The sequence below is a fragment of the Phyllobates terribilis genome, unplaced genomic scaffold (genome assembly GCF_046119375.1).
Source record: "Phyllobates terribilis strain yellow unplaced genomic scaffold, ASM4611937v1 Scaffold_11__3_contigs__length_659146591, whole genome shotgun sequence".
Lineage (NCBI taxonomy): Eukaryota > Metazoa > Chordata > Amphibia > Anura > Dendrobatidae > Phyllobates > Phyllobates terribilis.
The window spans coordinates 307,382,112-307,397,253 of NW_027362771.1; the positions used below are offsets into that span (position 1 = coordinate 307,382,112).

The window sequence follows — 15,142 nt, forward strand, 5'->3', positions numbered from 1 at the left end:
ACATTCTTCAAGCCTGAACTCTTGCATATAAACAAAATATATATTCATATTTATACAGATGTAAATGATATGTTAAGCCATTGTGTGAAGATCTTGATCTTATACTTTACTTCAGTTCTGCAGCTCTTCTGTAGCTCTCCAAAACCTGCTTTGAGATATGCTGCAGTAAGGACTCTTAACAAGGTAGGCTTTCCATTTCAGTGTATTTATAGAATGTAACAATGGTCACCTAAGCGAATATGTGCAACGTAGCTGCTGCCAAAAGGTTACTTGGGAGAATGCTTTTAAGTATATGCAAAGATCTAGCCTTTATTTTGTTAATGAGTGACAAATGAACGAACAGGAGCAGATACCCATTTGACAATTTTATATAAAGAGTAGACACAAAGTTAGTCCTACACATTAGATGAGTCTGCTGAACCTGCTGATTTTAGTTGATATTGGCTTTTGGCACTAATGTGTATGAGTGCAGCTCAATAGACTGTCAGTCTGAGATGTCAGAAGAAAGAAGTACTGTGCATGTAGGATTTCAATATGTCTATGATAACCTTTGCATGTTTACGGAGTAAAGGGCTCTAGGGGAAGCAGACCAGAACCCTGTGAATCTCCAACCTGCCGGTATCCCCGACACCTCTCTTCTGATTAGTAGTCCACCATGTAAGCATGATGTTTTGCCGCACTTTCTAATCAGAAGACGCACCTGGGGTGCTGACAGTAAAGGATTAGGTTAACAGGGCTCTGGTTGTGTAGCCACAGACTTCCAACTTGGCCAATGGACCAGAGTCATGCAAATCTTTTTGCTCCATCATCTAGCCAAGCAACACTTATTTAAAGAAGCACTTATATCAAAGTTTTTATCCTTTCAATCCATTGCAATCATCATATTATATAGCACTGTGCAGAGATGTATCTACGTTTTCCACCACCCGGGGCATGACTTCAGTTTGGCAAAACCGCCTCCCCCTCCATCCCAAGCACATATGCGATTTGCACACTTAAGTCACGTGCCAACAAGCTGCTTTTCCTATTTCTCTCACACTTCAGTCAAAAACTGAGATAAGCAAGAAAAGCTCGTTGTCACGTGACCGTAAGTATGAAAATCGCATATGAGTGAGGTATCCATGTGATGACTGCTGGAACCTGCAAGCAGAGCTGGATCCTGACAGTAAGTATAACACACTATTAGGATTGGCTTGCTACAGGGCTTCATTTTATAATTAAAGAGCTTGTCCAGGTTTGAGATGAAAGTTTGCAGTCACTCTGTGACTGCAGGCTTCTGAATTCTCACAGCGCATGCACTGCACACTTTTAAGATTCTCCCTTGCACAAGTATGGATTTGTATACTTCTGGCCTCGCTCAATTCATTTTCATTCAATAAGGCAATGCATGTCTAGTCGGCTTGTAACTGCATGTATGCAAATCACCAGCACTAAAGAATCCTGACAGCGTGCAGTGCGCACTAGGAGAATTCAGAAATCTGCAGTCACATAATCTATTTCAAGTGTTTATTTCTGTTAATGTTGATGATTATGGCTTACAGCCAATGAAAACACAAGTCATTATCTCAGTGAATTAAAATAATTAACAAAAAACACCTGCAAAGGCTTCCTAAGCGTTTATAAAGGTCCCTTGGTCTGTTTCAGTATCCACAATCCTGGGGAAGACTGCTGACTGGACAGATGTTCAGAAGGCAGTCATTGACACACTCCACAAGGTCCCAGAGTTCCAATTTTCATTTGGAAATCAATGTCCCAGAGTCTGGAGGAAGAGTGGAGAGGCCACAATCCAAGCTGCTTGAGGTCTAGTGTGACGTTTCCACAATCAGTGATGGTTTGGGGAGTCATGTCATCTGCTGGTGTAGGTCCACTGTGTTTTATCAAGACCAAAGTCAGAACAGCTGTTTACCAGGACATTTTAGAGCACTTCATGCTTCCCTCTGCCAACAAGCTTTTTGGAGATGGAAATTTCATTCTCCAGCAGGACTTGGCACCTGTCCACACTGCTAAAAGTACCAATACCTGGTTTAAAAACAACAGTATCACTGTGCTTGATTGGCCAGCAAACTCGCCTGACCTTAACCCCATAGGGTATTGTCAAGAGGAAGATGAGAGACACCAGACCCAACAATGCAGACGAGCTGAAGGCTGCTATCAAAGCAACCTGGGCTTCCATATCACCTCAGCAGTGCCACAGGCTGATCACCTCCATGCCACGCCGCATTGATGCAGTAATTGATGCAAAAGGAGCCCCGACCAAGTATTGAGTGCATTTACTGAACATACATTTCAGTAGGAAAACATTTTGGATTTTAAAATCATTTTTCAAGCTGTTATAAAGTATTCTAATTTACTGAGATAATGACTTTTGTGTTTTCATTGGCTGGAAGCCATAATCATCAACATTAACAGAAATACACACTTGAAATAGATCCCTCTGATTGTAATGGCTATATATAATGAGTTTCACTTTTTGTATTTAAAAACTAAAATAAATTAACTTTTTGATGATATTCCAATTTAGTGAGATGCACCTGTAGAATGACTACAGACTCGTCACAAACTTAAACAACCCCTTTAATGCTCCTAACTTGGAGTCGTTCTTTCTTTTCTTCTTAATCTTGTCCAGACGCCATGATGACTTTTCACAGCCACAGCTAGTCTCTGCAGACTTCCATCTTCTCCGGTCTTCTGCAGCACATACCCACACGATGTTTATAAAAATAGCAGTGTCATTATAATGCTCCTGAATAAAAATATCTGCCCTAACCTGATCCCCTGAATAAATAATTGCCCCTCACTATATTCCCAGCACAAAATATGACCCCAAACTGTCCCTGTTATGGCAAATGCCCTGCACCCTGCCCTCTCCTTTCCATATTCCTTTTCACACTGTCCTCTCACACTCTGTCCCTCCTCCCTATAGGGCCCAGTCTCTATACTGTACACCCTCATCACACTCCCTCCTCCTTGGTTGTACTGTCCCCTCATACTATTCCCCTCAATAGTCTCCTCACACTTTTCCCTCTCCCTCCTCATACTGTCTCCTCTCACATCCCCCTTTGCTAACCATGCTGTCTCCTCATATATTTACCCCCACTCTCTCCATACTGCCTTCTCACTCATCCCCCCCCCCCGACTCCCCATACGGTGTCCGCTCCCATCCCATCACCCTCGTTCCCCATACTGTGGCTGCATACATTCTCTCCCTCGCTACTTATACTGTGTCCGCACCCATCTCCCCCACTCAGCATGCTATGTCTGCACCCATCCCCTCCCTTGCTCCACATACATTTTCCCCCTTTGCTCCCCATACTGGGTCTACACCCATCTTCCCCAATCCCTCCACTCGCCATACTGTGTCTGCATCCATCACCCCTCATACTGTTTCCTCATACATTCCCACCCTCGCTCCTCAAACTGTGTCCGCACCCATCTTCCCACTCACCATACTGTCTGCACCCATCCCCCCCATACTGTTTCCTCATACATGCTCCTCATACTGTGTCTTCAAATTTCTCCTTCTCCCCATAGTATGGCTGCACCTGTCCCTTCCTTGATCCTCAAACTGTGTACTCAAATCCTCCCCACCTCCTCATTACACTAAATCTTCCCCTTCCCAGTAACACTAAATCTTCGGTGTTTTAAGCTCCACTGGAGCACTTGGCACCAATTTTGTTTGCGCCTCTGCAGCGCCTGTGAGTGACGTCAGCAGCGTGACCACATGAACGTATCACTGCTGACATCGCCCTGAAAGATACTAGTACAATTGATCTCTTAGGGCCGACGCGCTGTGCCTTCTCTGAGCCGGCTGTCAAGCTGAGAACGGCTGACTCCTCCGAGGGGAGGCGAAATGCAGCCGCCGAGGAGACACCTTTCACCGCCGCATCAGATGGCCCAACGGCGTCCCCCTGCGGGCTGCGCTTGGGGCACATGTCCTGCCTGCCCTTGTCTATTGTTATTGTCAGGTCTTCTTTAACACTTGCTGCCAGTGGTTTCTCAACATAGTCCTGGCTACCAGAGGCACACAATTTTCATAGTTTTTTTTACATGAATTTAAAATTCTTATTCTGGGCTAAGCAGTCAAGTTGGCGGTCCTAATCATTGATTGACAGCTGTCTCTGTGCACTTGCAATAGGGATTACAGAAGGACACGGATTGCACAGGATTTCATTTTCTCTTGAATATAAATAATATTCTGTAGCAAATGTGTTCCTTTTAATGAAAGCAGCACAAATGATTGTATCTATGCCGTTTTATTTCTCCCTCAGGTGGCAATGAAGCACCCTTCTGCAGTCACCGCATGTAACCTGGACCTGGAAAACCTTATTACTGATTCCAATCGCAGTATTGCGACCCTTGCTATAACCACACTGCTGAAAACTGGCAGTGAGAGCAGTGTCGACAGGCTCATGAAACAGATCTCTACCTTTGTATCGGAGATCTCTGATGAATTTAAAGTAAGCAAGCATTTAACAATTGTTACATTTATTTTCATATTCTTACAGCATAGATGACTTTGAGAAAAGGTAAATGTATGTTTGACAAACTTGTTAACTGCAATTATGCCCCACAAATTATATGCACATCAAATGGAGTAAGCAATGTCCAGAAAAATGCAGAATGGACCAAGTACTATATAGTCACTTGCTACCTCTAGAATACCCTTTTATTTGGTATTTCTATCTCTTAATGCATTGACCACGGGGGAGTGTTTGTTTTATGTTAATGCTAAACAGTTTTTAATGCTAAATAAGATAAAACTGAAAATATTGTCTAAGTTTACCCTCTCTTTTTTTTTTTTTTTTGTACAGGTTGTGGTTGTTCAAGCAATTAGTGCCTTATGCCAGAAATATCCACGCAAACACACAGTCATGATGACATTCCTATCAAACATGCTTAGAGACGATGTGAGTACCTGCATATTTCTAGATAAATGATTGCACCAGAACACTGGTGGTGATGTTATCAATGAGCAAAGGAATCACAAACATAACCTGTCCTATGTGGTGCTACTACCTGCTAGAAGCATATAAGGACAATATGAAGTCGTGGTGGGAGGTCCAATCATTGGATAACTATATAAAACAGGGAATAGTACCACGTGGTCTGAGGATTAATTTGCTACTGGCATTAAGGAGTAGATCGGTTTCCCTTTTGACAGAGTGGGAAAAGGAATCGACAGCCTCATCTCTGAGGTTTATGCAGATCCTCTTGGAGGAAGAAAGGGTTACATTTGATAAATCTGCAGTAACACTTAAAGAACAAATAGAGGGAGCTCTAAAATTTAAATTCTCACCGGAATTTTCTATGAGGAAGGAAGCTCTGAGGGTATCGGTAGAGAAATATCAACTTACTTTGAAGGATAGAAAGCATAAATGTTTCACCAGTGACTTGGCTGACTTTAGGGAAAAATGAGCATATTCCGCTTTGAATAATAGACCAGGAACAGTGACAGATATCTCCTCCTCGGACATAGTCTTCTAGTACTGAGCACGTATCAGGAGAGACTTTTAGATCATTTAATAGATCAAGAGGACGAGGAAGAAGGAGCTCTTGTAGAAGATGGCAAAACAGGGAACATTTGGGTCAGGGACGTCTTATTCCTCATCTCCCTCTATGGGTTTACCCTCTGTTTCAACTTCCTCTTTTTAAGAGAACAGGGATGCTCGCTACCATCTGCGAGAGAGAACGGTGAACTACAACCGATAGGGAGGGCAAGAATACCAGCAAGACCTAATACCAATCACGACAGTCGTGTTATCAATCTGTCCTCACATGCCCTCACAAGGATTGAAAGAACAGTCCTTGGGACAGACTTGTCCTTTGTGCCCACGACCCGCTTTGACCCCTTTTTGTGGGTTAAGGATGTTCACCTTTTCCTGAGGAAATTGAGATGGAAAAAATTCTTTACCCTTAACCCCTTAATAACATCTGACGTACTAATACGCGTCTGTGCCCTGGGACTTAAGAGCCAGACCCGTATTAGTACGTCATCGCGATCGCGCGCGCACACAGGCTGTGCGGGCGCGATCGCCGCCGGGTGTCAGCTGATTGTCACAGCTGACACCCGGTACTATGTGCAGGGAGCGGTCACGCACCGCTCCCAGCACATTAACCCCCGCGATGCTGCGATCGAAGTCGATCGCGGCATTGCGGGGGCAAGGGGAGGTGATCGGCGATACTCACCTCCTCTTCCGGCTTCCAGCGCAGTCTGCAAAGGCTTCAAGGGTGTTGCCATGACGACCCGATGTCGTCATGACAACATCCGGGTCACCAGAGAGCAGGAAGATTGCTTGGACATGCGCAGTGCATCTCCAAGCAATCTTCACACTGTGCACTTCTGACAGCCTTCATGGCATAGGGATGGTGCTCCATTCCTGTGCCATGCAGGCGATCAGAAAAAAAAAGTGAAAGTCCCAGAGTGGGACAAAGTAATAAAGTGGATAAACTGTGTGAAAGTGGAAAAAAAAAAAATGTGCAAAAATATTATAAAAAAATAAAAAAAATAATACACCAAAAATAAAAATATAATGTACCCATCAATAAATATTATTATAAAAAAAATAAAAAAAAAACAATAAAAGTACACATATTTGGTATCGCCGCGTCCGGAACAACCTGACCTATAAAACTGTCCCACTAGTTAACCCCTTCAGTGAACACGGTAAAAAAAAAAAAAAAAAAAACAAGCAAAAAACAATGCTTTATCACCATACCGCCAAACAAAAAGTGGAATAACACGCGATCAAAAAGACGCATATAAATAAAAATGATACCGCTGAAAACGTCATCTCGTCCCGCAAAAAACAAGCCGCCATATAGCTCCATCAGCCGAAAAATAAAAAAGTTATAGCTCTCAGAATAAAGCGATACTAAAAAATATTTTTTTCTATAAAATAGCTTTTATTGTGTATAAGCGCCAAAACATAGAAAATGATACAAATGTGGTACCGCTGTAAACATACTGACCCGAAGAGTAAAGCTGCCTCATCAATTTTACCACACGCGGAACAGAATAAAAAAAAAAAAAAAAAAAATTCCTGAATTGTTGGTTTTTGTTTATTCTGCCTCCCAAAAATCGGAATAGAAAGCGATCAAAAAATGTCACGTGCCTGAAAATGGCACCAATAACAACGTCAAGTCATCCCGCAAAAAACGAGCCGTCACATGACTGTCTGCCAAAATCTGGAAAAATTATAGCTCTCAAAATATGGCGATGCAAAAACTAGATTTTACAAAAAATGCGTCTTTTAATGTGTGACAGCTGTCAGTCATAAAAACCCCATATGATTCTGGCATTGCTGTAATCACACCGACCCGAAGAATAAAGTCGTCTAATCACTTATACCGCACAAGGAACGGCGTCAAAAATAAACTCTTGGGTTAGGATTGGGCTAGGGTTAGGGCTGGGTTTGGGGCTAGGGTTGTGCTGGGGCTAGGGTTGTGCTAGGGTTAGGGCTGGGGTTGGGATTTTTTTCAAAAGTAAGAAAAAAAGATGACGATATGGCGACTAGTGTTGAGAGCAAGTGCTCGCTACTTGAGTTTGCATCGGGTGCTCTGGTATGCATTGAGTATCGTGGGTATTTGAGTGACATGCTCAAGTCTCTGCCCCATATGCTTCGCGGCCAAAAAACTTTACGGGGATTGCCTGCCATGCACGAGCGATCCCCGCATGTTTTTTTTTGGGTGTCTAATAACCGTGAAACATGCGGAGCAGGGACTCGAGCATGTCACTCGAGCACACGCTGTACATGGTGCATACCTGAGTACCCGATGCAAACTCAAGTAGCGAGCACTTGCGCTCAAGAATAATGACAACTTATTCAATATGATGACCTAATGTAAACAAATAATGTGCCGTACCTCTGGGTTCAAAATGTTCACTATACACCTTAATAAAATCCTTGAGGGGTATAGTTTCCAAAATGGGGACACTTGTGGGGGAGCTCCACTGTTTAGGCACATCACGGGCTCTCCAAACGCGACATGGTGTCCGCTAACAAATTGAATGGAAAATCGGCTCAAATTGTTAGCGGACGCCACATTGCGTTTGGAGAGCCCCTCTGTGCCCAAACTTTGGAGCTCCCCCACAAGTGACCCCATTTTGGAAACTAGACCCCCCAAGGCACCTTTCTAGATGCATAGTGAGCACTTGGAACCCCCAGGTGCTTCACAAATTGATTCGTAAAAATGAAAAAGTGAAAAAAAAAACACTTTTTCATTTTTATGAATCAATTTGTGAAGCACCTGGGGTTCCAAGTGCTCACTATGAATCTAGATAGGTGCCTTGGGGGGTCTAGTTTCCAAAATGGGGTCACTTGTGGGGGAGCTCCAATGTTTGGGCACACAGGGACTCTCCAAATGCAACATGATATCCGCTAACAAATTGTCGGCTCAAATTGTTAGCGGATATCATGTTGCATTTGGAGAGTCCCTGTGTGCCCAAACTTTGGAGCTCCCCCACAAGTGACCCCATTTTGGAAACTAGACCCCCCAAGGCACCTATCTAGATGCATAGTGAGCACTTGGAACCCCAGGTGCTTCACAAATTGATTCATAAAAATGAAAAAGTGTTGTTTTTTTTTCACTTTTTCATTATTACGAATCAATTTGTGAAGCACCTGGGGGTTCCAAGTGCTCACTATGCATCTAGAAAGGTGCCTTGGGGGGTCTAGTTTCCAAAATGGGGTCACTTGTGGGGGAGCTCCAAAGTTTGGGCACAGAGGGGCTCTCCAAACGCAATGTGGCGTCCGCTAACAATTTGAGCCGATTTTCCATTCAATTTGTTAGCGGATACCATGTTGCATTTAGAGAGTCCCTGTGTGCCCAAACATTGGAGCTCCCCCACAAGTGACCCCATTTTGGAAACTAGACCCCCCAAGGCACCTATCTAGATGCATAGTGAGCACTTGGAACCCCTAGGTGCTTCACAAATTGATTCGTAAAAATGAAAGTGTTTTTTTTTTTCACTTTTTCATTATTACGAATCAATTTGTGAAGCATCTGGGGGTTCCAAGTGCTCACTATGCATCTAGAAAGGTGCCTTGCGGGGTCTAGTTTCCAAAATGGGGTCACTTGTGGGGGAGCTCCAAAGTTTGGGCACAGAGGGGCTCTCCAAACGCAATGTGGTGTCCGCTAACAATTTGAGCCGATTTTCCATTCAATTTGTTAGCGGATACCATGTTGCATTTAGAGAGTCCCTGTGTGCCCAAATATTGGAGCTCCCCCACAAGTGACCCCATTTTGGAAACTAGACCACCCAAGGCACCTATCTAGATGCATAGTGAGCACTTGGAACCCTCAGGTGCTTCACAAATTGATTCATACAAATGAAAAAGTGTTTTTTTTTTTCACTTTTTCATTGTTACAAATCAATTTGTGAAGCACCTGGGGGTTCCAAGTGCTCACTATGCATCTAGATAGGTGCCTTGGGGGGTCTAGTTTCCAAAATGGGGTCACTTGTGGGGGAGCTCCAATGTTTGGGCACACAGGGACTCTCTAAATGCAACATGGTGTCCTCTAACAAATTTAACGGAAAATCGGCTCAAATTGTTAGCGACACCATGTTGCGTTTGGAGAGCCGCTGTGTGCCCAAACATTGGAGCTCCCCCACAAGTGACCCCATTTTGGAAACTAGACCCCCCAAGGCACCTATCTAGATGCATTGTGAGCACTTGGAACCCTCAGCTGCTTCACAAATTGATTCATAAAAATGAAAAAGTGTTTTTTTTTTTCACTTTTTCATTGTTACGATCAATTTGTGAAGCACCTGGGGGTTCCAAGTGCTCACTATGCATCTAGAAAGGTGCCTTGGGGGGTCTAGTTTCCAAAATGGGGTCACTTGTGGGGGAGCTCCAAAGTTTGGGCACACATGGGCTCTCCAAACACAACATGGCGTCCGCTAATTATTCAAGCAAATTTTACAATCAAAAAGTCAAATGGCGCTCCTTCCCTTCCGAGCCCTGCCGTGCGCCCAAACAGTATTTTTTCCCCAAATATTGGGTATCTGCGTGCCCAGGGGAAATTGCACAACAAATTTTGGGGTCCATTTTTTCTTGTTACCCCTGTGAAAATAAAAAAAAATTGGGTCTAAAGTAACATTTTTGTGAAAAAAGTTAAATGTTCATTTTTTTCTTCCACATTCAAAAAATTCCTGTGAAGCACCTGAAGGGTTAATAAAGTTCTTGAATGTGGTTTTGAGCACCATGAGGGGTGCAGTTTTTAGAATGATGTCACTTTTGGGTATTTTCTGTCATAAAGACCTCTCAAAGTGACTTCAAATGTGATGTGGTCCCTAAAAAAATGGTTTTGTAAATTTTGTTGGAAAAATGAGAAATCGCTCGTCAACTTTTAACCCTTATAGCTCCCTAACAAAAAAAAATTTTGGTTCCAAAATTGTGCTGATGTAAAGTAGACATGTGGGAAATGTTATTTATTAACTCTTTTGTGTGACATATCGCTCTGATTTCAGGGCTTAAAAATTCAAATTTTGAAAATTGCAAAATTTTCAAAATTTTCGCCAAATTTCCATTTTTTTCACAAATAAACGCAAGTGATATCGAAGAAATTTTTCCACAATCATGAAGTACAATATGTCACGAAAAAACAATTTCAGAATCAGGGGGATCCCTTGAAGCGTTCCAGAGTAATTACCTCATAAAGTGACAGTGGTCAGAATTGTAAAAATTGGCCCGGTCATTAACGTGCAAACCACCCGCGGGGCTTAAGGGGTTAATGACAAAATCAAATCCCAACAGTTGGGGATCTCTATGGATGATCTCCAAGATGTCCATCTACTGTCTGAACTTGCGGATGAGAGTACCCGTGCATTGGGAGAGGGTCTTTTTTCGGACTTAAGACCTAAGAGTGTCAAAGTGGCACCTGTAAGAGATATCAGTAGCATCGACATTTTTTCATCATTGTTCACTGAAGAGATTAGGAGAATCAACCCTAGGGTACATAGGGTTGACCCTAACCTCACTTTTGATGAACCTAGAGCATTACAGGATCTTAACAATGATGTCTGATGGTTTGATGACAAGGGAGGGAATATAGTACTCATGGACTGTGACCAATATGTGTCAATGTGTATGGATATCCTCTCGGACACTATGACCTATCTGGTATTACGGAAGGATCCTACACCAGACTACACTAGGACATTATCTGATATCCTACAGAAAGCCAGAATGAATGGATTGATTTCGGTAAATGAGATTAATTTTCTTCTTCCGAAATTTCCAGTTATTGCAACCTTCTATGCTCTCCCCAAGGTGCATATGGGCTACCCCCTGATAAAGATAGACCAATTGTATCAGGGGTAGATGCATTAAGCCAAAATTCAAGCATTTATTTAGATCAGATGCTTAGACCCTTTGTCACAGCTCTACCCTCCTATTTGAGGGACACAACAGACCTGCTAACTAAACTGGATTGCATTACAGTCAATCCAGGCACCATACTGGTCTCTATTGATGTAGAGGCTCTATATTCTAGTATTCATTATACAGCAGGCTTTTTGGCGGTTGAGTCCTTCTTCAGTACAAGAGGGAACCACTTGATCCCACATAATAGGTTCATTCTGCAACTACTTGACTATGTCTTGAGGCATAATTTTTTTCCTTTTTCATGGCAGGTTTTACCACCAGCTCAGGGGCACGGCAATGGGGAGCCCTTGTGCACCCCCATATACCCCAACTTGTTCCTTGGCTGGTGGGAGGACACTGTGGTCTTTGGGGACGGGGATGGCATTGGGGGCCCACACATTCAGTTTTGGGGCCACTACACCGACGACATCTTCGTCCTCTGGACTGGGGACCAGGGGTCCTTCATCGGGTTCATACAGGGTCTCAATGTTAATAACCTGGGTCTGAAATTTACCTATGATATAGGGGGCGGTAAGATCGCCTTTTTGGATGTTATATCGATCGATGAATTCGGTTCCTTAAAGTCATCTATTTTCAGAAAACCGACAGCGGCAAATAGTCTATTAAGATGGGGGAGCTATTATCCTTCCCCTTTAAAACAAGGAATCCCTAAAGGTCAATTTTTAAGACTGAGGAGAAATTGTTCCTCTGTATCTGATTTTTTTTTTTCATATGGCAAAGGACCTGAAGGAATGGTTTATCGATCGGGACTATCCGATTAACATGGTCAATAGAGCCTACAACCAAGCATTGAAACAGGAGAGGTCTAAATTACTTATACCACGAGTTAGGTCTGAACAGACCCCTGTGACTAGGTTGATTGGGACGTATGATGATCAACATCCAAAAGTTATGACCATTTTGAGGAAATACTGGGGCATCTTAAGGACTGACCCTGACATCTCTAAGTGGATTACAGACTATCCATCTGTTACCTTCAAGAGGGGCAGATTAGTCAAAGTTAATCTGGTACACAGTCATTTTGTTCCACCTAAAAAAGAAGGTACTTGGCTGGTAGAAGGTTGCGGAGTACCTTTTTAGATATGGCCAATGTATGTTTTGTAGGTATGTTTCACCTTCAGACACCTTTGTGAGTGCAGTAACGAAACGCACATATAAGAATAAACATTTTGCCAACTGTAAAACTATAGGCGTGATCTATATGTGCACATGCACTTGTCTGAAAGACTACGTGGGGAAAACTAAGAGACAATTTTAAAGTTTGCATTGGTAAACATTACGGTGATATTAGAAACAAGAGAGATACACCCCTGGCGAAACATGTGAATACCCACCATGGAGGAGATCGGAATTCTGTTACGTTCCGCTCAATTGAAGTCGTCAGCCCCTCGGCCCGTCGAAGAGACTAGAATAGGAGAATCTTGCAGCGGGAATCCAGATGGATTTTCTGGCTTGAATCTCTGAACCCTGGAGGCATTAATGAACAACTTAATTTCTCTAGCTTCGTCTAGCCTTTTTCTTTAGTCAGCCTTAATGGACAAAATCATTATCGGCTTGTTCAATAGATTTCTACTTTACTTAATCCCAGTACTCATATCTTTTGTACTGGTTGATTGGGACAATTTTTCCATATTCCGTATGTCATGAGCAGCACTGGGTGAAATTGGATTTCCTATTAGGATTATATAATGTGCTGTTCACCTAAATCCTATGGTTTATCATGTCTCCTCTAATATTATTGTCCCCTGATGAGCCCCAGATTGAGGAGGGGGTGAAACGCGTTGGGATTATATAAAGGGACATTTTTTGCTGCTGGGTTTAAACCACCCAGAGGGACCAAGAAAGTGGGTGCCTAACTTGATGGGATACTTTGGTTGAAGTCCACAATTGAGAATTCTGCATTTTTTGGGACTATACTACTGGTCAGCCACCTATTCAAGGGCTAAAAGGACCATCATCCAAGACATCTGCCGGGAGCCTAGATGGACTGAAGGTAAGTCCATTTTATGCATATATATGACTAATATGCATCTATAAATATTGGCCTCTGGATATTTGCTTTTACGTCTGTTTGGGATTTTGTGAGCTGACACCATTTGGTTCCCATTTATACACCAGTGCTAAGGGGATATACTTTGTCCCTCTGGCAAATCACTATCCGAGGAAATATTTGATTCATGAGATTGTTATATCTTATATTTTGGTTTTGATATTCAGCATTCTTCCCCATCCTAACATAATTGTTGTGTGATATTAGCATGTCAGTTATGACATGATTGGGCTTGACTTTGGTCAATACGCATGATGTTGTCTGTATGTGTGTCTAGGGAGATCTAGGGATAGCCTCCGTTGAGCGGGGACACCAGTCCGAATCGTTAGGGTGCAAACACTCCGCTGTCAGGTAGGGAATTCCATCCCTTAGGGGCAATATAGGGCAAGCCTGACTGTATACTTTGTTACCCACACCATCCCACCCCCATATGATGTTTTTATGATATATATGTTTGTCTTGTCCTGTTTGGACTACTAAGTACACTTTTAATGATAATTATTAAAAGCTAAATTTTATTGGGTATTTTTTCTGTTTGGTCTACACTCTATGTGGTGCTACTACATAATGCAACTGTATAGCCACTGTATGGTAGTCATATGTGATAAACTTTTCACACATGAGCTTCTACAGATTCCTACTGTTCTGTTCTCTGTAAGAAATTCTATAAACTAAACTGTAAGAAATTCTATAAACTATGAAAGTTATCACATGTCTAGCAGTCTGAGCCCCACCTGTCCCAAAAACGTCGCTCTAAAATGCCCTGTTGGAATTGAGCAGTGCATGCGCACAAATGCTCTGTTCACTTGCCATGAGACTGCCAGAGATAGATGCTCATTGTACTTGTTGTTTATGTGAATCAGCAATTCAAGGTATAATTTTTAGGCGACATACTTATGACCATGGCAGATTTGGCTTTAGAGAAATACGAATGGCATATAGATTGTGTATTCCGTTCCTTTTCTTCCCATTGACTTGAATGATGAAGTCTAATCCATAAAAAGAGACTAGAATATGACGTGCACTGCAGAAAAAAAGGAATGTTTGAATAGCACCGTTGACTGACAGTCGGCAGTGTTTTTAAAAAGGAAAGCGCGCAAAAAAGAAAAATGATCTCGTGGATAAGCGATTAGTAGAGGTCTTGCCAGAAATTGATTTGATATGATCTTTTTATCAATAGTATGTTTTGCTGTATATTATGGGTGCTAGCCTAATTGTTAGATTAACCAACTACTTTAATTATTTGCTGACAGTCTGTTTGAGCTCTGAAGCCTTCATCTTCATCTTTTTGCAGGGCGGATTTGAATACAAGAGAGCTATTGTGGACTGCATCATCAGCATTATAGAGGAGAACCCGGATAGTAAAGAATCTGGGCTAGCTCATCTGTGCGAGTTCATTGAGGACTGTGAACATACTGTGCTTGCCACAAAGATATTGCACTTATTGGGCAGAGAAGGTCCTCGGACACCTAACCCTTCCAAGTATATCCGCTTTGTTTTTAACAGGGTGGTCTTGGAAAATGAGGCTGTAAGAGCAGGTAAAGACATTGTGATCTAGATTGCCAGAGCTCCATACCCTTAGTCATTATGATCTGTACAAATTTCAAAGTCCAGTTATAAAATCAAATTTAATAATTCACTGTAAATACTTAAAATGTGTTTCAAATCTACATTCCTTACTCTTTTAGCATGGTTCTTCTTTGCA

The 15,142-nt window shown here is 42.4% G+C and overlaps 1 protein-coding gene across 1 annotated transcript in view; it reads left to right on the top strand.

The window, feature by feature from the left end:
- The window catches only part of COPG2 (COPI coat complex subunit gamma 2), a 44,666-nt gene that overhangs the window by 18,526 nt on the left and 10,998 nt on the right, over positions 1–15,142 (top strand). Inside the window, exons 11-14 of the mRNA XM_073652491.1 lie at positions 116–183; positions 4,269–4,457; positions 4,812–4,907; positions 14,732–14,975. Of these exons, the coding sequence (XP_073508592.1) occupies positions 116–183; positions 4,269–4,457; positions 4,812–4,907; positions 14,732–14,975 (597 nt within the window). The remainder of the gene's footprint in view (positions 1–115; positions 184–4,268; positions 4,458–4,811; positions 4,908–14,731; positions 14,976–15,142) is intronic.